Below are 20706 nucleotides of genomic sequence, written 5' to 3'. Positions count from 1 at the left end.
CGGTACGTGGTGAAAAGGGCCGGCATGTCAAAAGCGGTCAAAATCGTGAAAGGCCCAAAACGGCTCCTGCTCTACCGAACGGAGCAGCAAAAGCCCTCTCATCTCGTAATCGTGCCACATTGATGATCGATGGTCAAATGTTCACTTTGGATGAAGATCTGAAAAAGTTCTCAAGTGCACATTCATTACGTGCAAGAAGCGATACACTTGCTACAACGGCTACTACGCAAGACTCACATGCGACTAGTCATGATGGCATGGTTGTCTTAGAAGGAGGGATGAAGAATCCTGTTGCTGCTGATGCTGAACCAATGATTTATGATGCAGACGAGTTGGATGACGTTCCTCCACCAGGCTCCTACGCCATTCATCCTCCATCACACCGTCGATTGGCAGAAGCAGCAAGTTTGAGTCTATACAATGAAGATGGAGAATTGGTCCGATTTGGACGCTTGTTCGAAAAACAGAGAACTTTGGTCATCTTCCTTCGTCATTGGTTCTGCCCATTCTGTCAAATGTTTGCTCAATCAATTCAAAAAGTGGATCCTCTACCATTACAACGTGCAAATTTGGGTTTGATTGTCGTCGGACAAGGACATTGGCATGTCACAAAGAGTTACAAAGAAGTGATGAAAATTCCGCAATTCGTACAAGTATTCTCTGATCCTACCAGAAAGATTTATTCCGCTTTGGGAATGACTCTTCGAACCAATGATGCAGGTCCCGCATGTTCTAGACCGGACTACCAAACGATGGGAACATTCAAAGCAAGTATGGTTGCCATTAAAAAGGGCGTTGTCGATATGCCAATTCGTATGCCAGGCGATGTAAAGTTGTTGGGAGGAGAATTCATTCTTGGTCCAGGTCTCCAATGTTCATTCACTCATCGAATGGTTACTACGCGAGGACATTTGGATTTACCACGCATTCTTGTGCAAGCAGGATGTGATCTCTCGTTACGCACGCCGAAAGATGTCTTGGCAGAGCGTGATACAGGACCTAGAAAAGCCGGAAGCACACGATCTGCCGATCGTATCACTGCAAAAAGAATGGCAAAGCGTTTGGCTCGTAGAGCCCGCAAACCAATCACACCAAAAGACACTTTGATGATGAAGAGTAGACAAGCAGCAGAAGAAGCCGCTTCAGGCGAAGGCTCAACTCAAAGAACACAATTCGGTAATCGTAGCATGCCACCCTCTCTAAGCAAACGATTCTTGCGCCCTAGCACAGCAGATACTGGTAAGAGCATGATTGAAGGTCAAGGTATCTCTACTGTAAGCACGGATGAATACGTTCACATTGACGGTAACGGTATTGCCCGTTCAAGTCATGGCGGAGATGCAAGTAAAGACATCGAAGCCGAATGGGATGAAGATGTCCATCAGAATGAAAAGTTTACAGATCGTACTCGCAGAAAATTCATCGATGGCTTGCAGACCGGATTTTCAGTCACTGCAGGTGCAACTGTACTGGCAGCTGGAAAAGCGAAGCAAGCTGCATCTTCCGTTGCCTCTGACATTAATTCTGGTCGTCTGCTGAGAAGCACAAGCTCCTCCAACATCAAGAAGGATGCACCTCCATTGCCTCGAACAAGTTCAGCAGATGCCTACGAAGCCGCAAATCTTCGTCAAAGGTTGATGAATCCCTCGCAAGACACCAATTTGGAGTTAAATGGGCTTTCCTATGCTGGAAGCACTGTTTCGCTGGGTCGTAATGCTAGAGCCAATACTGGCTATGCGCATAACGACAAGCTTGGAGAAGATGATCTGAAAGAGATCATGAGCAGAACATTCAGCTCGCCAAACTTACACGAGAATGGTACTACTGCTCTCACAACACCAACGAGGCCACCGCATTTACGAAACCGATCAGACGCCAGTACATCTCCCGCCATTCCAGCCACAGATTATGCGGCTATTGCAAAAGATTTGGAATCGTCAAGATCATCATTGCGTCAACAACGCGCTGGAAATCCACTTACTTCTGCATCTAGCGCTTCTCTTGCCTCATCTGCAACAACACCAACTTCGAACACTGATCCTGTCTTTAGAGGTACCCCACATGGTGTTCCACTTTCCTTGTTTGAGAGAAGAATTCTGGGTAAACCACGCAGTGCTGGACAGAATCACGGATATTCGCAAAGTATGGACGAACAAAGTTCTATCAATGTTAATCCGATCAAAGCATCCCCAAGGTTCAGCTTCCAAAACGATGGTACTCAATCCAGCACACCTTTATCAGCAACATTTGGAGAGGATACAGATTATAAACGTCTATCTCGTGCCCACTTAGAAGGTCCTGCTACAGTTGGATTATTCCCCGATGATACCCAAGATAAGCCAAAAACTTCAATGGATGCGGCAACTACTACATCACGTAATGCTGACGTGGGTGATAAGACACCCAAAGGCAGGATCATCTCCTTGTATGCTGATGATGCAACCAATGGTGTTTCTGGTTCTCGTCCTGCAAGTGGTCGTCAATCATTCGATGCTCCACCGCCAGTACCGCCAAAGTCTCCTCGTTTCAGCAGTGCAGCCAGCATAACATCTGATTCATATCCAAGACAAGCTCCTCCAATGCCAAATCGTGCACCTATGCCTGCACCTACACCAGCATTTGCAGCAGTCTTGGCAGCCGAAGAGGCATATAAGACTGGCTCTGTTCCACCCACTCCAACTACTGCAAAGACGACCCTTACGTATGGCAATGAATCAAGCAGTGATTTGACTGGATTGAACAATTCGTCGATGCCCACTTCTCCGACTCGTTCTATTTCTGGTTTGCCAGGTGCCAGTCCTGCTCTATTTGCTGGACTGCCTTCTCTTAATGGATCTTCAACGTCAGTCAATCGATCTGCCTCACAAACACGTACTTTCCAACAAGAGCAACAGCCACAACCACAATCGCAGTCTGTCCCGATTCAGTATTCAGGTTTGCCAGCTGGAAACCCTCTTTTCGCAGGTGCACTTTTCAATTCTACCAGAAATGGAAACGCAAACGGAAAAGTCAACGGACACGAACGCAATGAATCCACTTCATCTACATCCTCCAATCCTGATAGTCGTCGTGCGGCTGCAACAGCAGCAGCTGCTAACGCAATGCCACGGGAAGTGATCAAAACGTTAAAGACAAACGTTGGATCATCTTTCTTGGAAGATTTGGAATCCAATGATGGTTTCAATCGCGCAGAAAGCATGCAAGATTCGCACGATAATCCTGGAACGAAGTCTCCCAAAACGCCAATGTCTTTAGGAGGTACTTCATCTTCCGTCGACTATGACGAAGATGATGATGAGGATTACGGTGGTGACTGGGGACCGTTGCAAGCACGTCAAAACATTATTCCTGCTAATCCGAAATCGTCCTCTTATCAGCATCAACAATCTTACAATGGCCCTTCACAACATTATCATGGAACCATTGAGGAAGAAGGAGATGAAGATTGGGAGGAAAACGATATAGATGGAGATCTTGATGAAGACGAAGGAGAAGAGGAAGAGATGACCTCGAACGCCGTTCCTCCATCGTTGGCCTTATTTGGTGGTATGATTGCACAAAATGCGAAAAAGATTTCTTCCCCAGGAAAGTACGTTGTCAAGAGGGTAACGAGTAGACCCTCAACTGCTCCAGCTCAAGTTGACGGGGACGAAAGCACAAGTAGTTCAACCGATGATTCTTCACAATCAAGCGGAGGTTTCGTGAGAGTATCACCTAGTAGTGCAAGCGCACGCAAGATCCCAATCAGTCGATTGCTGCGTAAACCGCCGCAAACCGCTCCTTCAAATGCAGGACGTAGATTGTCATCAATGGTGGAAGAGGAGGAAGAGTTAGAGGAAACGACTACTGATTCTGCAGAGATCTCCAGATAGACGTTGGAAGGAGGAAAAGCACAAAATTTATTTTTAACACACTATCACTCTCATTTTTTTAAATTGCTCTCTTCTTGCTGTAGTACCCTTTTGTTGCTCGCAGATTTGTCACACTCATTCAAAGATTCCCTTGCTTCGTTGCTTGTTCACACATTTTTTCTTGCTAATATCATCATGTTTTCGAGATAAGTAACGGATATAGTATGTTTTGTATGTGGATAGAAATACAGTAGAAAGTGTCCAGAACCAGGAAGAAGAGGTACAAAGCTGCTAATCAGATCACAAACACTCGCGTTCGTTTCAAGCCGCCTGCCATTCCACCTGATCCAATCGACAAGCTTGATCGATCCCTTTGCAGTCTAGCGAACGCTTCACGAACATGACTTGTCATCAGTGGGCTAGATTTAGCAGGAGGCATTGTGAACAATCCACATGGTGTTTCACTTGAGATCTCCTCTTCGCTCTTTTCAGTTTGTTTTTGCTTTTTAGTCGGTGAACTGTTTGCAGAACTGGTGGTTGCGGAATCTGAAAGTTCTTTGCGTTTCTTCTCCGGAGATGACGTTGTGCTGGTGGATCCATTTCGTTCTACTGTGATCGTACCATTTGTCGCTGGCCCATCAACATCCCCATCATCCTGTTGGTCCCTCTGTTTTCCGGGTATCCCTTGTCCGCTTTCGATCATATCTTTGCGGGATCGACTGCCATCATTCAATCGTTTAAACTTCTTTGCATCTTCCTCGAAAGATTCTTTGATAGCAACCGCTCCGACACATAGTTCCCGCACGACTTCAAACGATAAGAAACCCAGAACGTCGATAATATCATCGTTCGGTTTAACGTCCAAGTAAGCGCCCGCATTGATAAATTCTCGAAACTTCTTTGATTTCCTAAATGTGAAACTTGCTTGACGGCATTCAGAGTAGTGAACATACTCATCCCTTGTCATCTTACGAGTTGCTTCGTCTGCCGCTTTTAGCCTTTGAAGACTATCTTGATGTGCTTCAATGTCATCCTCATCTTCTTCTTCGTAATCTTCACCTTGTGCGGCAGCTGCCGTTGCTGCGATACCGGAGTGCAAATATTCACTAAAGACGGTAGAGATTTCCCATGGTAGCCGTATTTTCATCTTTCTTGATCTGATCGGATTATCCATCCCTCCGCCATCGTCACCACCCGCTCCATCTCCAACATCCGCTCCCGCTCCTCCTGCATCACCACTATCTTTTGCATTCTTTCGAACGTCTTTCCAGCTTAGGTAAGTTCGCAACCTGTTCACTTTTGCACGATCATATCTGATCAAAAATAGCAAGTCTTCTGGAGAAAGATAACGTGATGATCTTCGGGTTGCCAATGCCCTTGATTGCAGTAACATTTCGATCACTTGATTGCGTACGATATCTTCTACCAATTTGAGCACATCAGGATGTGGATCGACAATATCACCAAACACAAACATCTTTATTGATGCGAATTGGAGAAGCTGTCAGTGATCTGTTGTTCTTTATGTGCATCCCTTCTCCGCAAATACTTACCATTTGTGCTATTTCCTGTAGGTACAAATAACGATATTCCGCTGGTGATTCCGTGCCTGGCAATGTTCCCACCCCTGTTCCTCCAATCGGCGTTCCTGCAACGACTGAAGTCGCCATCTTCTCAACTTATAAAGTCTGTGCTATATCCGCATAAAGAATTATCGAATGTGAATGTGATGGTTTAAAGAGTTAATCTTCCCCATTGACGCATGCATTTATGCGGCCGGTTATCAGCCTAGTACTCCTTCGCGTCATTGTATGCGTGTGCCGGCGCCGCGTTAAGAAGATTCTATCAGTCAAACAATCCTCATAATCGTCTTGATGGAATGGGTATCGTTTGGATGAAATCATTAATAGAATTATCGAAACATAATACAAAAAGATAGTATACAGCAGGAATAAACAGACAAAAGCTCATCACTGCATCTCCGAAGAAGCAAGGGTTTGAACGGCGGTGATCACACCACTTCCCAAACATTCAGTGTTACTGGCATCATAAAGAGCACAAACTTGACCTTCAGCTACACTCGAAATGGGCTGCTCAAAGTGAACACGAGTGCAGTCCCCGCATTTCTCAATGTGACAGGCAACAGGATCTTGACGGTGTCGAATTTGAGCGTATAGGGTACCATTAGAGTTGTATGTTGCAGGAGAAATCACAGAAAATTCATCTATGTCCAGCCAGGTACATTGTAGCATTGCATGATCAGTACCGGGTACAACAATCACAGCATTGCTTTTGGCATCTTTTGCAGCAACAAAGTATTTTTGTTGTGCTCCGCCTACCCTTGCACCTTGGCCAACAGTGAGCGTATGTAGACCAAAGTGAGTGCCAACCTGATTGCCTTCCAAGGTCAAGATCGGACCAGGTTTTCGATCTATATAATCTCCCAAAAAGCCGGCAAAGCCAAGTTGTGTTGCTGCAGAGCCTCTCTCCTTGCGAGTGAGTGACTTCGGTTGATCTTCTTGACGCTTGTTTCGTTTCCCGACAAAGCATAGACCCATACTTTCTTCACTTTCGGCTGTTGGCATACCCAGTGCCCTTGCTGCAGCTCGAACATGATCCTTTTCAACATTGGCCAAAGGGAAGTGTGACCTGCCAAGATGTACGGATGAAACACCGCTCAAGAAATATGATTGATCTTTGTTTGAATCTTTTGCACGGAGCAATCTGGCATGGAGCAATGAATCTTGCTGAGGGTAGTAGTAGCCGACGTGAGCGTAATGACCAGTGACGAGCCATCTCCGTGGTTTATACCTTCCGAAAGAGGTGTCATTCTGCTCTTCGGCATCAATTTGTCGTAAAAGTTCACCAAACTTGATTTCCCGATTGCAGGCAATGTCCGGATTTGGCGTTTTACCGGTTTGCCATTCATCCAAAGCTGGAGCAAAAACGGAATTCCAGTATGGAATAGAAAGATCCACTAACTCTGGCTTGACATCCAACCACTTTGCCATCGCTTCTACACGATGCCAATCACGTAACCATTGACATCCTTCTGCTCCTCCTGCGCCTGGCTCGAAGCTTTCGGCTTCGTCTAGAGAGTTCCAATTACGCATAAAGATTGTCCTATGGGGAATCAAGCCTCCTTTTGTCAATGCAAGATAGGCTGCCATAGAAGAATCCACGCCGCCTGACAAGGTAAGGATAGCTTCATCGCCCTTACGAGGTCCTAGAGGTCTGTCATTTGCTAGATTTTCTTCTGGGTTGAGATTGAATGTAGGATATGCTGATAGCACATGATTCATTCGTGCTTCATTGTCAACTCCAATTGTACTCGTGTGTATCTTTTTTGGAGTGTGTATCGCTCTCCTACATCCCACCAAGTGAGATGATCGGGTCACCGATAAACCCGATCGAAATGCCCTGACGATCGATTTAGACATCTTTGCATCATTGCCATACGACCTTCATAGCTTTGAGGTGTGAATCGTGATTGATGGCAATCTAGAATATAATTGTCACACTAGGCGTTAAATGAAGAGAAGGAAGGTTGGAATTGTGTCGGATATGTTAGGGTTTGCCTGCATGCATAGTCAGCTAAACAATCACAAACTGTTGGGCAATAAACAGTAGTGGAGTTTTTTTTTTTTTTTTCCCTTTAGTCAAGAAGAAAATCATGCATACAATCGCTTAGAAAGATTTGAAAGCCTCTGTGGCCCTTTACCCTGTCCGGCTACTAGCAGCAAACAAATCTGCCTAAGAAACATCCGCCATAGTCCGAACACTGTTCTACCACGCTAGCCTGTATTTTCCTCTCTTTTTTTTTTCTCTTTTCTTACATACGCACAGGCGTAAAGTTAGACAAACGTTTCAGCGGTGGCTTTCAAGCAGTATAAACCAAGACAAGAGACAGCATATATACTGTAGTACAGATGTTCAGATCGGCCAGGGAATTCATCAACCGGGAATTAACTCATCTTCATTACCATCAAGACTCTGAATAGCACAACAGCAAACAGATTATGGGAAAGGTATATCAAACATACACCATAACCTAGAACAAATCAAGCACGAATTAAATTCGGCACGCCCGTCATCATCCCGGCAATAAAATCGGAACCAAATTAACACCTACGCAGGTGAACAATCATCACTCAAAGGCCGACTGATCGAATAGGAGTTGGAATTTAAAGCTCTATCTGGTCTGCCCCTAAAAGTCATACCTCGAACAGGACGATGGACGCTCTTCGTCCTGGGAGCAGTTCTTCCACCCCTTCAACTTCCACTTCTTCGGGGTATGCTCCTTCGACGACAAGTATTTCATCTTTATCTCCACTAACCCAAGCAGGAACATCGTATATTTCAGATCGAATGCTTGGCGTTAGAGATGGAATACGGCAGAAAGCTTCCTCTCTAGAATCTATAGGGAAACCACAAGCAGAATGGGGACTGCCATCCATACTTCGTTCAAACGAAGGTACTCCACTACCTAGACCCGGATTACAGATAGATCATGGATGGTACGAATATTCAAAATGGACAAAAGGAGAAGTTGATGAATTGTTATGGTCTTATAGAACGATCGTAACAGCAGGAACGGCTTCTTTGGTTTCCACAATGGCTTCCTTTCCTTTTGACAGTTTAAAATCCAGATTACAGGTAAAACATTATCCAAGCGTTTGGGCATGTGGAAAAGCGGTAATAAAAGAAGAAGGACTTGCAGGTTTCTTTAGAGGTGTTACGATACCCTTGATCACGATTTCATTCGTTAGGACTAGCTCGTTTGCAATTTACGTCAATACAAAGAGTTGGCTACATAAGAACGGGTTTCTGAATGATCCTTCAAAATTATCAAATACAGCCTTGAGTGGATTAGCAGGAGGTGCTACAAGTGGTGTGATTATCAGTTGTGGTTCAGCTCCTTTTGAGTTGGTCAAAGTGGTACGACAGCTAGAATATCTGACGGCTGTACAGAAAGGAATAGTCTCACAATCAAAAGGAAGGTTTATGCCCAAGTCAGGTTTCGCGGCCGCAGGTGATATATGGAAATATCATGGAAAAATCAAAGGATTCTATATCGGTTTCCCGCTTCATCTTTGTCGTGATACGCTAGGAACGGCATTCTATTTCGGTTTCTACGATTCTTTGCGATCGGTCGTCAAGCGCAATTCACCGAGTGAGAAGGAAGGTTTGTTTGGGCTACCACTGCCGGTCGTTTCATTCCTTACAGGTTCGACAGCTGGAATAGCGTCTTGGCTTTTCGTTTATCCGATAGATTTACTCAAAACCAATGTTCAACAAAGAACGCTTTCTGGACATCCACAACAGCTAACGGGCATGCAACTGTTTACACATCTAATGCGTGAAAGACCACCGCCAAATCCAACACAGCGGGATACATTCTTGCGAAGGTTCTTGCGGCTATATCGAGGTTTGGGCGTTAGTGCATTGAGAAGTTTCATTTCGCATGGATTGACGTGGACTTTGATCGAAACGATCGCAGCCAAGATTGCTGAAAGGACAGGAAAGCCAATTGATGAAGTTATGAACGCTCGGTAATATCAGATGCTCGATATTTTGCACATTTGGAAATCATCTTCATACATCTCTCTTAACGCAATTTGCATCATACATTTGTACGCATACTGTTTATGCATCTTTTTTTAATAGACGAATATTTGTCAGGAAGAAGAGGTTAAGAAAGAAGACTTTTTGGGCTTGATCTGATCTGAGAATGATAAGATAAGATAAAGAATGTAGAGTATGCTTCCTAGCCAATCACAACGTACTACAGCATCCGATCAGCCTCATACACTTTAGAGAATTGATCGATTTGCCTTCTCCAGGGCCGCAGGAATGAGTATCCAAGGTACTTGCTTATGTACAGTACAGTTCAATCAATCGGCACCGACGCCTGACTCGTCAAACCGGTGACCGGTAAATCGTTCGCGTTTGAGTTTATGCGGTGTGTAAACGTGGGGGGAACGCAACAGAGTATGCATCCAAGAAAGCCTCTTCAACGGCCCGAAGTCGTAATTAGGCTGAGGAGGAAGAGAGAAAGAGCAGAATCGAGAGAGTGGCATAAGGTACAATGCATCACTCAACGCCATTATCCTGCACTTGACCGAGAATTAGCCGAAATCATTACCTTATTTTGTTGTTGTGGGGGAAAGGAGAAAGAGATTCGGAGGTCCGAAATGGTAAAGTTTATACCTGGCTAGGAGCTTCTCAAAAGCATTTGTCTTCTTCTCCATCATAGCACTCGCTCTTCATCCAAAATGGCACCAGGCACGATTAATCAGACCAGTCAGGATACTGAACCTGTCCCAGTGACAAAATCAGGAAATGGTTCGACATTAGCAGATGCACTTTCGTCCATTTGCGAGATTGATATCGATACGATGGATAGCTCATATGCCAATCGTATCAATGGAAAACCATGTGATATGACATCCAATCAGTTCTTAATGGCAGCCATGTTATGCGATGAGGCAAATAAAGATATTGTAGATGGCGTCATTGCAGAATTAGGTAAACAAGGATGGAAAGTCGTATTTTGCAGAATTGCAGCTTTGTTCTGTAAACGTACTTTACCTTTCATTCGTGGTAGAGTCTTGGTTCAAGTCAGTCCAAGAGGTGCATACGATTATGAAGATACACTTTCATGGGCGAGAGAATATGCAAAAGCATTCGAACATGTTGGGATCAGTAAAGATCGTTATGCAATCAAAATTCCAACCACAGGTCCGGCTATGAATGCGGCAAAACAACTAGAAACTGAAGGGATTGCAACATTAGGAACAGCAATGTTTAGTGTTACGCAAGCAGTTGCTGCCAGTCAGGCAAATTGTTATGCAATAAGTCCATACTACAACGAAATCAAAGCACACGGTGATCCATCTTTACGCATAAACGTGGAAGATTTCTTAACCCAACATCCAATGTCCAACAGAATTGCTCAAATTCGTCATGTTTATAACATTGAACGTGAACAAAACGGCAAAAAACAACCTCAAATGAAACCTGCAAGCTTTGTTGTTTGGCAAGAAGCAATGGCATGTGCAATGTTGGGAAGTGAAAATGTTACTGCTTTACCACCAACTTTGGATGAATTAATCACGATTTCATCTTCTGCTCTTCAACGTGATCCTAAAGCTGATATTTCAAAAGAAGTGGAAGTTTTACTGAATAATGATCCATTGACAGGATCAACTTCTTTCACTAAAGCAGATTTGCCAACGTACAAGACGGACTATTTGACGAACAATGGGGCTGCCCTCGATGCTGCAAATGAGGCAGATCCCGTTACCAAACAAAGATTGTTTGATGCCTTGGAATTGTTCTGCTCTTTTGAAGATCAATGCAAGACGTTCATCGAAGAGAAGTTGGTTGCTGTTTAAGAACACTGATCATCACTGTATACTGCTCATAAATGCTAGGAAATGACATGAAATAATAAGAGATTTGCATAGCCTGTGTTTGTCTTGATGGTGTTTCGCATGAGGAATGACATAGCACCGACGCTACGCGTGTGTTGTAAAAGTGTTGATCTCGAGATTTCTCCACAAAACGTTGGAATATTCAATCTTTCTCCGAACGACCGCCTGTATGCTCTCGATACCTTCTATTCTTGCAGATCAAAGGCAGAATGAAGGATGCTGGTGATCAATCTCAGTCGACACAGGAGGCTAGTGAAGATGAAGAAGATTTCATGTCGGACAAATATATCATCGAGGCTGCAAAGGTTGATCGGATTGGCGTAAGAGATGGTGATAAAAGCAGCAGGAATGAAGGGTATACAGAGCAAAGGCGGAGAAAGCTGAATGATGATTACGATCGTGGCAAGATCTTGCCTAGAGCGCAACGAGAGAGAGAAGCAAGACAGAAGGGCCTGGCCAAGAATCTATTTGGCGAGTTCGACGAGGAAGAAGAAACTGCTTCGACATCCAACAAAAGGAAGGAGTCTGATACTACAGATACAGAAAACGCTGAAAAGGAGCAGAAAGGGAGTAAAGCAATGCGTACGATGCTAGCTATGGGCTTCAAGCCGGGCGAAGCACTTGGTAGACCTTCCCCACAAGCTCATATTTCGGACCTCGAAGACGATTCCGAGGAAGAACCTGCAATTCCTACTTCGAAGCCACTTATAGACCCACTGAATATTGATGAACGATGGCTCGATCCACGTAACAAACGATCAGGCATTGGTATTGCACCACGAGTTCAATCAGCCACTGCTGCTATCAGTAAAGATATCGATCGAGCTATTGATCATGAAAAGAATGCAAGTTCAAACATCGAAGAAGACTTCCGGATTCGTAATAGAGCAGCCCAAGAAGGAAGACATAACGAAGCTCTCTTGGTCACCGCGCGAAAGACTTGTCAGGAATTGGATAGTCTGCCGCCATACAGTATGACATATTCACCGTTATGGATCAATCCTGAAGCGCTTAAAAAGTCAAAACATGATTTGCCGGTTCATGTAGCAAAGCTCATTGATTTTGCATTTGAAGGGCTCGATGGGGAAGAAGACAAGAAAGACGAAGAGAAGCAAAGCTCTTCCCTCCCCGGAGACGATGATCCCATCGAGCAGCAAGACGAGGAAAAGCAAGTCGCCGTCAAACGTGCAGATGACGCTCGACGATTCTGCTTCCTTCCATCAAAGGCTCGACTGCAAATCACTCTTTCCCATCTCAAACGTGCTCACCACTATTGCCTTTATTGTGGACATCGTTATGCAAGTGAAGAAGAGCTCGATTCGCTTTGCCCTGGTGAGGATGAAGAAGATCACTAGAATCGAGAGAAGCAAACCCAAATGTGTATATTATCGGATCGTAATGTAGTGTACTGTACAAAATGTTTTCACTGTGTTATTTACCGGAAATAAGCTCGTTAAGATCTTTAAATAGAGTCTCAAATGTCGTTGGGTGTTGTTGCAATTTTAAAGGACCTTTTCTTCGCTTGATGGTGATGGTATGACGGAATTCCTCAGTTGCTGAAACCTTTTGGACGTCACTTTCGCCCAAAGTCCATGTTAAGATTTGACCATGAACGCTCCACTGACCCGCACTAGCCTCTACATCGACATCAACGTCAATTTGTCCAGCATTATCATCTTTGCTGATCGTTCCGCTTCCCGTGAGCGTTGCTGCAGAGGAAGACAAAAGCGCTTGCGTACTTGCATTCATGCTTGATTCAAGCTTTGAAGCGCTGATAGAGTTCTGCCTCAAATCCAAGCTACTCAATTGCTCAGAATGAATTGCCAAATGTTCCGGAGCATAATGCAATAGAGGCAAGAAGATATCGGTTCCGATGCCATCTTCCGCTGCCTGTTGAACATCTTGCGGTGTGACAAGAACTTCTAGTACAAATTTGGAAGACTCAACGTCAAATTGAATCTTGGCTGGAGATCCTACCGTTGCTGTTGGGAAAGGTCTACAAACAGCAGGCGCTGCCCTTGTTCCGGCCAAGATTGCTAGCCAGTTCATTGGCGTTTGTGGTTTGCTGGAACTGGAAGTTCCGTCTCCATTTAGTATAGATGCACTTCGTGAGCTACGAGCGCTATCTACGCCCGTATTCTGGGTTGCAATGGTGGACAAAAGAGGCGCTGCTTTTCGTGGATCAACGCCATGCATTTCAACATCGTCCCTACTCCAAACACTCAAATCTTCTCCATTCCAATCATCACCCCATTTATGATTGTTGTCGGGACAATAATTCCATAAACCATAATTGACGACGTTCTCACCATCGCATCCGTTCAAAGTGCCATCAAGTGCGGCTGTCTGATTACGATAGTCCCCTTTACCTTTTCCATGCTTATCCCCGAAATAAGCCTTCTTATGGTCCAGGTCAAAGGGCACTCCGAGCTCTCCGATCACGGTCGGGTACTTGCCGAGAACATCGATCGTATCTCCCTTTAAATAGCCGATTTGATCTTGAATCGCTTTACGAATAGCAGGAAATCCAACTCTGATCGCAAAGGCTATAGAGGAGTACTTTCCCCGCAAAAGTCCGACGGCGTCCGCATTGAACCAATTCCAATGTTTGGTGATCAGGGTCAAGCCATCATAAAAGTGAGCGGAATTACAACATCTTCCCTCTAGATCTGTCTCGTTCATCTCACTTGGTGGGGGCTCAAAGACGGGCGTTTGAATGAACATGATTGCTTCAGGATGCACGGCCCTGATTGTTGCCTTATAAGCCCTCCAGTGTGGTAGCCAAAAGTCCCTAACAAAGTCTACCGGCTTCCCTTCGAATGAGGTAAAGTAGGCTGGCTGTAACAACTCTCCACTCTCTTCGTTCCATACTCCATGTGTGGCCCATACACATCTTCCGATGGGCCATTCTTTTCCTCTTTTCCATCCCCATCGTTTCCCGCCTTGTTCTGCATCTTCTTCGGGCGATAGCCATAGTCGTTTGCCTAGCGGATCTATGTCTTCTGTGCCGACCTTCTTAGGCCCTAGCGATCCAAAATCATACTTTTCCACACGCTGACCTTGTCCGTCACCAAATCTGAAGCTTTGGATTGGAGTCGGCATCGGTCCTCTTCGCATTTTGAGCTTTTCTGGCAATTTGTCCAAATCTGGCCATCCAATAAAACCAGGGTTCGGTTCATTGATGCTGTCCCAGCCAATAATACATGAATCAAAGAGATCGCCTGCTTCTTTCAATTTAATGGCTAATTTGCGACAGGCGGCCAGATAATGATTTTGAAGCCAATCTTGGATGTTCACTCCATCGATCATACATTGTGGTGCGTATGTCTTTCCGGCAAAGAAGAACACATTGATCGTTGCGACTGCTAAACGGGAATAATTTGTTGTCCAAATCATTGGCGGGAATGCTTCAGGATCTGGTTCAGTTGGATCTGGATATTCGCAATGAATGAATGCTGACCGTGTAACGGTTAAATTACGAGGGTTCATTCCACAAGCCACTAAAGTCCAAAAAGGTGCTCCAGATCCTCCAGTGAATCGTGAGAACAAATCCTGATGAGGATCCATCCAAACACGGAAGCCAAACGATTTCACCTTTCTCAAGACTGCGACCATGTACTCCAAATATTCTTCATCATATTTACCCGGTCCGGCATGCTCGATTGCTTCCCATGTGAAGATGAAGCGTAACGCATTGAACCCCATAAGCTTAAGTCTCGTCAAGTGGACATCTGCAGAGCCATCATCCAGTCGTAACGGTCTTCCTATAAAGCTATCTCCACCAGCTTCGGCTTTTTCCCAAAATTGCTTGCCATCCCAACTTGGTTCGTTCAAAGGTGCTTTACTATTCCCTGACAAATTTACACCACGTAAAAGTATTGCTCTTCCATTTGTATCCCGGAAATGAACATCGGAAGAATGCAAATAATCCGAATTTACAGGCTTTCCTGAGATTGGTGAGACTTGAGGTACTCTTGATGATGGCATGGTTGGAAAAAGATGAAGTGGAGGGAGTCAAGCCTGAATGTGATCCTTTGGAATGATGGCAAGCCGATGACAGCAATCGAGCCGGCTTAGAGATCTGTCAAGTCTGAACAAGATCGTCTACCTTTCTTTCAGCAGTGATACACTCGCATTGGTGTTATGATGAGAGTCCAAGAAGCAACTGTAGGTTGGCATGGGATTGTTTCCAAGCTGCATGTAATTCCCCGGCTTCAGCCTCTTGTAGGCGTTGCGTTAAGCTTTTAGCACTGGCCTGCACTGCAACATGCGTCATTTTGTCGCTCTCATTTAGTAAGCGGCGCATGAGAAGCCGTGTTGAGAATACAGCTTGTATGCTCTAATCAACTTATCATACCTTAGGAGGGAGTATCATCGAGGCTCGAATCGTCTAAAAGATTGGCATAGAAGCAAGCGATAGTGGGCATAGAAACGAGCGATAATGGGCATAGACGCAAGCAATGGTGGGGCATTTCACACAGAAAGCGAGATGTATGTGTTTATATTGAGATGATGAATTGCTAATATAAGCAAAAATGTGGTTTTTGCGTCGTCATGATAGTAGACAAGTGTACATATGGTAGCCGTAGCTTGCTCATAGGGAATGCCAAAATACAACATCGATCCAAGTTGACATCACCGTAGATGTTCCAAGGAAATCAAAGGACTTGAGACGGTGAAGCATGTTTGATAGAATCGAATCATAGTAGAGAAAAGGTTTGTTTAGCTTTGAGCGTTGGCCTTTCTCTTACCGCTGGGTCCCAAAACGACGTTAACGAAACGGCGGTTGTACAACAAACGCTTGTGTGCCCGACCCTTGGGTTGCTTGGGCTTCTCTTGTTTTTCAACTTTTGGGCATTGACCCTTGACCTTACCGGCACGAGCCAATGAACCGTGCACCTTACCCATTTTTGATGATGTTAATCGACTTGAGACGCTTCGACTGTATTAAAGGAGGAGGATGAATGTAAGTACATGAATCATACTAAGGTGAGAGAATCGAGACATCGAGATCCTGCTGAAGAGGAGGGCTGAGGAATGGCGATTTGGCAAATAATCAAGATCGATGGCGCTGACATTCTTGCGCCTCCTTGCAATCTTCTTCAGTCCGAGATCGAAGGCGAATGTATGTCGAGCAACGGTGGCGATAAGTCGTACAATCGAGTCGATATCCTAATGGCAATGCGATCTACCACCATCCCTTTCTTCCCGCAGACCATCTCAGATCCTCTTCCCGTTCAGCATGCTGACTTCGCAATGACACTTACATTTAAAAGCGTACCGAAAATACGATGGCGATGGATGATGTTAAACAGAAAACGAGAATTGAATCGATGCTGCGTATACCCAAAAACTAGAAGCCAGGCGTGTAGAGTGAGAGAAAGTGCGCGCGCAGTTCATTTGCAGTGAAGTATTCAAAGATTACAGTAATATCGGGAATCTTGCCTCTAGAGCAATACAATTTGTCCAACTGCTAAAAGTACTTCAATACAAATTCAAGTACAAATTCTGTATTACACGCTATAAGCTTGTGCGATTGGTCAGGTGCTCGCGTTGAACGATTTACGCTCTAGGCTGCGGCGCGCTTATTGAATACACTTTAGCACACATTACAGATTTTAGTCTATAGCCGAGGAGGTTGCAGTAGGGCCTGCGGTCAAATGTGCGTTTGTAGCACACCCGCGTTTAGTATGAGAAGTTTACACACACAATTCACAAAAGCCTACACCTTCTCTCTCACCATCCTATCTATAGCCAACTCGACAAGATGATCATTTCAAAAGAGCACCGCAGATTGATTTACACATCTCTCTTCCAAGAGGGTGTTATGGTCGCCCCAAAAGAATTCGAGATCAAGCATCCCGAATTGGACGTCCCAAACTTGGAAGTCATCAAGGCTTGCCAAAGTTTGACCAGCCGTGGTTACGTTCACACCCAATTCAGCTGGCAATGGTACTTCTACACCTTGACCAACGAGGTAAGTGTCGAATGATATGATGGATCCATGCGTCCTCAGAGTAGGTGCAAAGCCTATCTCTCTTGACCTTCGCACAGAATCTGGAATGCTGACTTTTCAACCTTTTGCTTCTTTAAATAGGGTCTCGACTACTTGCGTGAATACTTGCACTTGCCTGCCGAGATCGTTCCAGCAACTCACAAGCGCCCTGCTCGCCCAGTCCGTGCTTCCGGTCCTCCAGGTGGTCGTGAAGGTGGTTACCGTGCACCCCGTGGTGACCGCGAAGATGGTTACCGCAAGAAGGACCAAGCCCCATCTGGTGAATTCCGCCCTCGTTTCGGTGGTGTTGGCCGTGGTGCTCCCCGTACCGAATAAACGGATTGTCCATCTAATGCAATGAACCCAAAAATGCAATGACGAACGTCTCAACTATTCTCTGAGAAGATTGGTAAACAATCTTATTGCGAACACCCTTCCTCTCTCCAAAAGAAGAATGTGACTCTTTCAATCTTAGCAATCATTTTACGATCCTACTACCCAATTTGTACACACGTCTGGCAATCCAAACGTCGGGCTGGCTGCCCTTAGTGTGCAAAATTGTACTTTGTATACATTCACAATGGTAATGTTTTCTACTTAGCAGAAGCTTGCTTTACGAGATAAGAGATAAGCGTTTTCGCATTCAATGTCTTTTTAAGAATAGAGTGCCGGCTGAGATATTTCTTCTATCGTCTTGTGGTGATTCGTGTGATGAACAAATCACAACTCCTGCATCTCTTTTGCTGGTCATGTTAAGCCTTCTATAAATACACGTCGGCGTACGTAAGCGCGTAAATGAACAACACTTTTAGGAATTTTTGGTTTTATGCATAGTTAATGCACAAGACATCAAATCTTCCCAGGCACTGGAACACTATAAATTAGCGTAAATTGTTGATTGCAATTCAGTTTGTGACTTCAGTGCTAAAATTTCACTTCTTGCCACCGCCATCCGATCAAGTGGTCATAGGGCCTCTCTCAAAATTAGCCAAAGATGTCAAATAACGGAGCAAATCAACGCTCAGAGGTTCGAGGTCCAACTTCAGCCTTGACGGCATTCTTGCGAAGCAAAAATATTCGTGTTCCTAATGCGAATCGTTTTAGACGTAGAGATGATACTGGACCTTTGGTATTAGATGAAACGACTGGAGCTGTTATCGGTGAGAACGGTCAAGTTGTGGCTCAAGCTGAAGAAGTATCGGCTGCTGTTGATGCAACCGTTTCTGGAAGCGCAACACCATCTTCGAGTAGTACACCGCAGGCCACCTCACAAAGTGAACGCTTAGCACGTATTGCGTCAAGACGAAAGAATCAATCAATGAACTTCGAAGAAGAGGATTCAGAAGCATCAGATGATGAAGAAACACCATCAGCAGCAAAGAAACAAAAGGTATCTAATAATGCAAGTGCGAGCACCTCTGCTTCCGCTTCCAACGGTGCCATTGTTTTGGGAGATCATTCATCACGTCATACGGCAGCAGGCGCTGTTGACTTTTGTGCTGCCTGTGCGAAACGCTTCAGTGTGACGGCATATACGCACCATACTGAGAAAGGAGGTGTATGCCACAAATGCAAGGACTTGATTCTGAATGGCAGAAAGACTACAAGCGGTAGAGCATCAGGTGTTCGTGGAGTCACCACAGGAGATGCAAGTCCGTCTGAAAGTCCAGCACCGGCCAAAAGATCGAAAGCACGTCGTAAGCCGAATCAGCTCATGTTCGAGAAGACACGCTTGCCTACATTACAATCAATGTGCATCAACATTATTGCAGACAATATCGAAGATGTTGAAGGATTGATTGGTATCGCCAATCAGAATATGGATTCGATCAGCAAGAGTATCTCTAAAAATAGACGCTTGAACAGTCAAACAGTCAATCTTTTCTTACAATCTTCTGCGAAGGAGTTGACTTTCTATGATTGCAGTGCACTTGACTGTGACGTATTGGCAAGCATTCCAGCTTTTTGTCCTTTCGTTGAGAGCATCAATTTGCAATATTGCGGTATGCTCGATAACACTTCGATTGATGCCTGGAGTAAAAAGTGCAAAAAGTTGCGCAAAATTGAACTTTATGGACCGTTTTTGGTGCGTGTGGAAGCATGGCACCGTTTCTTTCAAGCGATGGGAGAACGTTTGACAACGTTTAAGATTCGCGAAAGTCCGCGATTCGATAAAGGTTGTTGTGAAAAGATGGTAGAATTCTGTCCAAATATCACTGAACTGGGCTTGGCGCAAATCGGACCACTGAATGCCGATTGTCTGTCAGTATTGAAAGCTTATGGTCATCAATTGACATACCTTGACATTTCGGATCCCGGCGTGTCGGCACCTGGTGTGCCACCCAAAGGTCTGGAAGATGATGCAGTGATTGGCATGCTTCAGGCTACCGGCCCGCGATTGGTCCATCTGGACATCTCTCGCAATGCTGACCTGACAAGCAAGACTTTGTTAGACGGCATTTTGGCAAATTGCATCTCTTTGCAAAAGCTCAGTGTCATTCAGATGCATGCAGAAGAGATCTTACCGGAGCACTGGGTGTCGCTTTTCCAAGGACTGAAAGAGCGAGGTGCAGCAAAATTGACTCATGTCAATTTGGAAAGATGCTTGGCTGTTGATGATTCGGTCATCGAAGCATTGATCGACTTTTGCGGTGCAAGTCTGGTCGAATTGAATCTTAACTCGTGCGACAAAATTACAGAGAATGGGTTCAAGCAAATTGCCCAAAATTGCCGTAGCTTGAAAATGCTCGACGTAGGCTTTTGCAGAGCTATTGACGATGGTATCGTGACGGATATGGTCAATAGCATTCGTGATTTGCAAGAAATTTGGTTGTTCTCTTGCAATCGCATTACACCTTTTCTTACTTCTTCTCGTGTCCGTTTACTCGGCAAAGAAAAGTACGCAAAAGCTTGAAATATAATATAGATATGTATAATAACCTTATTTTGGCACCTTCTTCTAATATGATCTGTAATATATATAAGCACACACAATACTTTAATTGACTCAATGAATTATACAGACCCGATTCGAATGATTGAAATATTGTACAATTGATGAAAATGACGTCTGTCTACCCATGCCGTGGTCCCAAAGGTGCATTGTTAGTACCCGTCATATAATATTGATTTGGCGGTGGGCCATTATACATGCCAGGAGGCGGAGGTGGCGGCTGTTGAGCACCATAGTATGCCGGCATATTTGATGGAGGAGGTGGTGGTGGGCCTCCCGTGTATCCATTGAATCCAGGCGGTGGTGGCGGTGGACCGCCATGCATTCCAGCAACTGGCATGCCGGGCGGTGGAGGTGGTGGAGCTGATCCCGGTGGCATTCCAAATGGTTGTTGAGGTGCGGAAGGTTGGGATGGCGGTCCAGGTGCCATTGCAGGAGGAAGAGGTGAATGCTGCGATTGCTGTTGGGCTG

The 20706-nt window shown here is 44.9% G+C and overlaps 10 protein-coding genes across 10 annotated transcripts; 6 read left to right on the top strand and 4 right to left on the bottom strand.

The window, feature by feature from the left end:
* Nucleotides 1–311: 311 nt before the first annotated feature.
* FA14DRAFT_120327 (uncharacterized protein) lies at nucleotides 312–944 on the top strand (the record flags this gene model as incomplete). The annotated part of the gene is made up of 1 exon (XM_025496400.1): nucleotides 312–944. A coding segment is annotated over one exon (633 nt), but the record flags the coding sequence as incomplete, so codon positions are not given.
* Nucleotides 945–4031: 3087 nt separating this feature from the next.
* FA14DRAFT_160324 (TFIID-18kDa-domain-containing protein) lies at nucleotides 4032–5595 on the bottom strand. The gene has a single exon (XM_025498626.1). The coding sequence runs from the start codon at nucleotides 5326–5328 to the stop codon at nucleotides 4147–4149; it is 1182 nt and encodes a 393-aa protein (XP_025355227.1). The 5' UTR covers nucleotides 5329–5595; the 3' UTR covers nucleotides 4032–4146.
* Nucleotides 5596–5675: 80 nt separating this feature from the next.
* Nucleotides 5676–7508, bottom strand: FA14DRAFT_160323 (5-methylaminomethyl-2-thiouridylate-methyltransferase). Its single transcript, XM_025498625.1, has one exon. The coding sequence runs from the start codon at nucleotides 7289–7291 to the stop codon at nucleotides 5822–5824; it is 1470 nt and encodes a 489-aa protein (XP_025355226.1). The 5' UTR covers nucleotides 7292–7508; the 3' UTR covers nucleotides 5676–5821.
* A 576-nt stretch (nucleotides 7509–8084) lies between these two features.
* FA14DRAFT_167385 (mitochondrial carrier) lies at nucleotides 8085–9561 on the top strand (the record flags this gene model as incomplete). Its single annotated transcript, XM_025500083.1, has 2 exons — nucleotides 8085–8228; nucleotides 8355–9561. 2 exons carry the CDS (start codon nucleotides 8085–8087, stop codon nucleotides 9405–9407), a joined length of 1197 nt encoding a protein of 398 aa, XP_025355225.1. The 3' UTR covers nucleotides 9408–9561.
* Nucleotides 9562–9704: 143 nt separating this feature from the next.
* Nucleotides 9705–11318, top strand: FA14DRAFT_167384 (aldolase; the record flags this gene model as incomplete). Its single annotated transcript, XM_025500082.1, has 2 exons — nucleotides 9705–9717; nucleotides 10209–11318. The coding sequence occupies 2 exons, from the start codon at nucleotides 9705–9707 to the stop codon at nucleotides 11246–11248; spliced, it is 1053 nt and encodes a 350-aa protein (XP_025355224.1). The 3' UTR covers nucleotides 11249–11318.
* A 178-nt stretch (nucleotides 11319–11496) lies between these two features.
* Nucleotides 11497–12642, top strand: FA14DRAFT_121628 (uncharacterized protein; the record flags this gene model as incomplete). Its single annotated transcript, XM_025496473.1, has 4 exons — nucleotides 11497–11810; nucleotides 11859–11911; nucleotides 11966–12330; nucleotides 12385–12642. The coding sequence occupies 4 exons, from the start codon at nucleotides 11497–11499 to the stop codon at nucleotides 12640–12642; spliced, it is 990 nt and encodes a 329-aa protein (XP_025355223.1).
* Nucleotides 12643–12680: 38 nt separating this feature from the next.
* Nucleotides 12681–15523, bottom strand: FA14DRAFT_35802 (glycoside hydrolase). Its single transcript, XM_025502233.1, has one exon. The coding sequence runs from the start codon at nucleotides 15272–15274 to the stop codon at nucleotides 12719–12721; it is 2556 nt and encodes an 851-aa protein (XP_025355222.1). The 5' UTR covers nucleotides 15275–15523; the 3' UTR covers nucleotides 12681–12718.
* A 249-nt stretch (nucleotides 15524–15772) lies between these two features.
* On the bottom strand, nucleotides 15773–16587 carry FA14DRAFT_160322 (ribosomal protein S30). The gene has a single exon (XM_025498624.1). It carries the CDS (start codon nucleotides 16193–16195, stop codon nucleotides 16010–16012), a length of 186 nt encoding a protein of 61 aa, XP_025355221.1. The 5' UTR covers nucleotides 16196–16587; the 3' UTR covers nucleotides 15773–16009.
* Nucleotides 16588–17002: 415 nt separating this feature from the next.
* Nucleotides 17003–17896, top strand: FA14DRAFT_160320 (uncharacterized protein). The gene is made up of 2 exons (XM_025498623.1): nucleotides 17003–17264; nucleotides 17385–17896. Exons 1-2 carry the CDS (start codon nucleotides 17055–17057, stop codon nucleotides 17616–17618), a joined length of 444 nt encoding a protein of 147 aa, XP_025355220.1. The 5' UTR covers nucleotides 17003–17054; the 3' UTR covers nucleotides 17619–17896.
* Nucleotides 17897–18210: 314 nt separating this feature from the next.
* FA14DRAFT_160319 (RNI-like protein) lies at nucleotides 18211–20308 on the top strand. Its single transcript, XM_025498622.1, has one exon. It carries the CDS (start codon nucleotides 18277–18279, stop codon nucleotides 20194–20196), a length of 1920 nt encoding a protein of 639 aa, XP_025355219.1. The 5' UTR covers nucleotides 18211–18276; the 3' UTR covers nucleotides 20197–20308.
* The last annotated feature ends 398 nt before the right edge of the window (nucleotides 20309–20706 follow it).

The sequence above is a fragment of the Meira miltonrushii genome (assembly GCF_003144205.1).
Source record: "Meira miltonrushii strain MCA 3882 unplaced genomic scaffold FA14scaffold_2, whole genome shotgun sequence".
Classification (NCBI taxonomy): Eukaryota; Fungi; Basidiomycota; class Exobasidiomycetes; order Exobasidiales; family Brachybasidiaceae; genus Meira; species Meira miltonrushii.
Note: the sequence above shows the minus strand (reverse complement) of the source record. Positions and strands in the feature narration are given on the sequence as shown.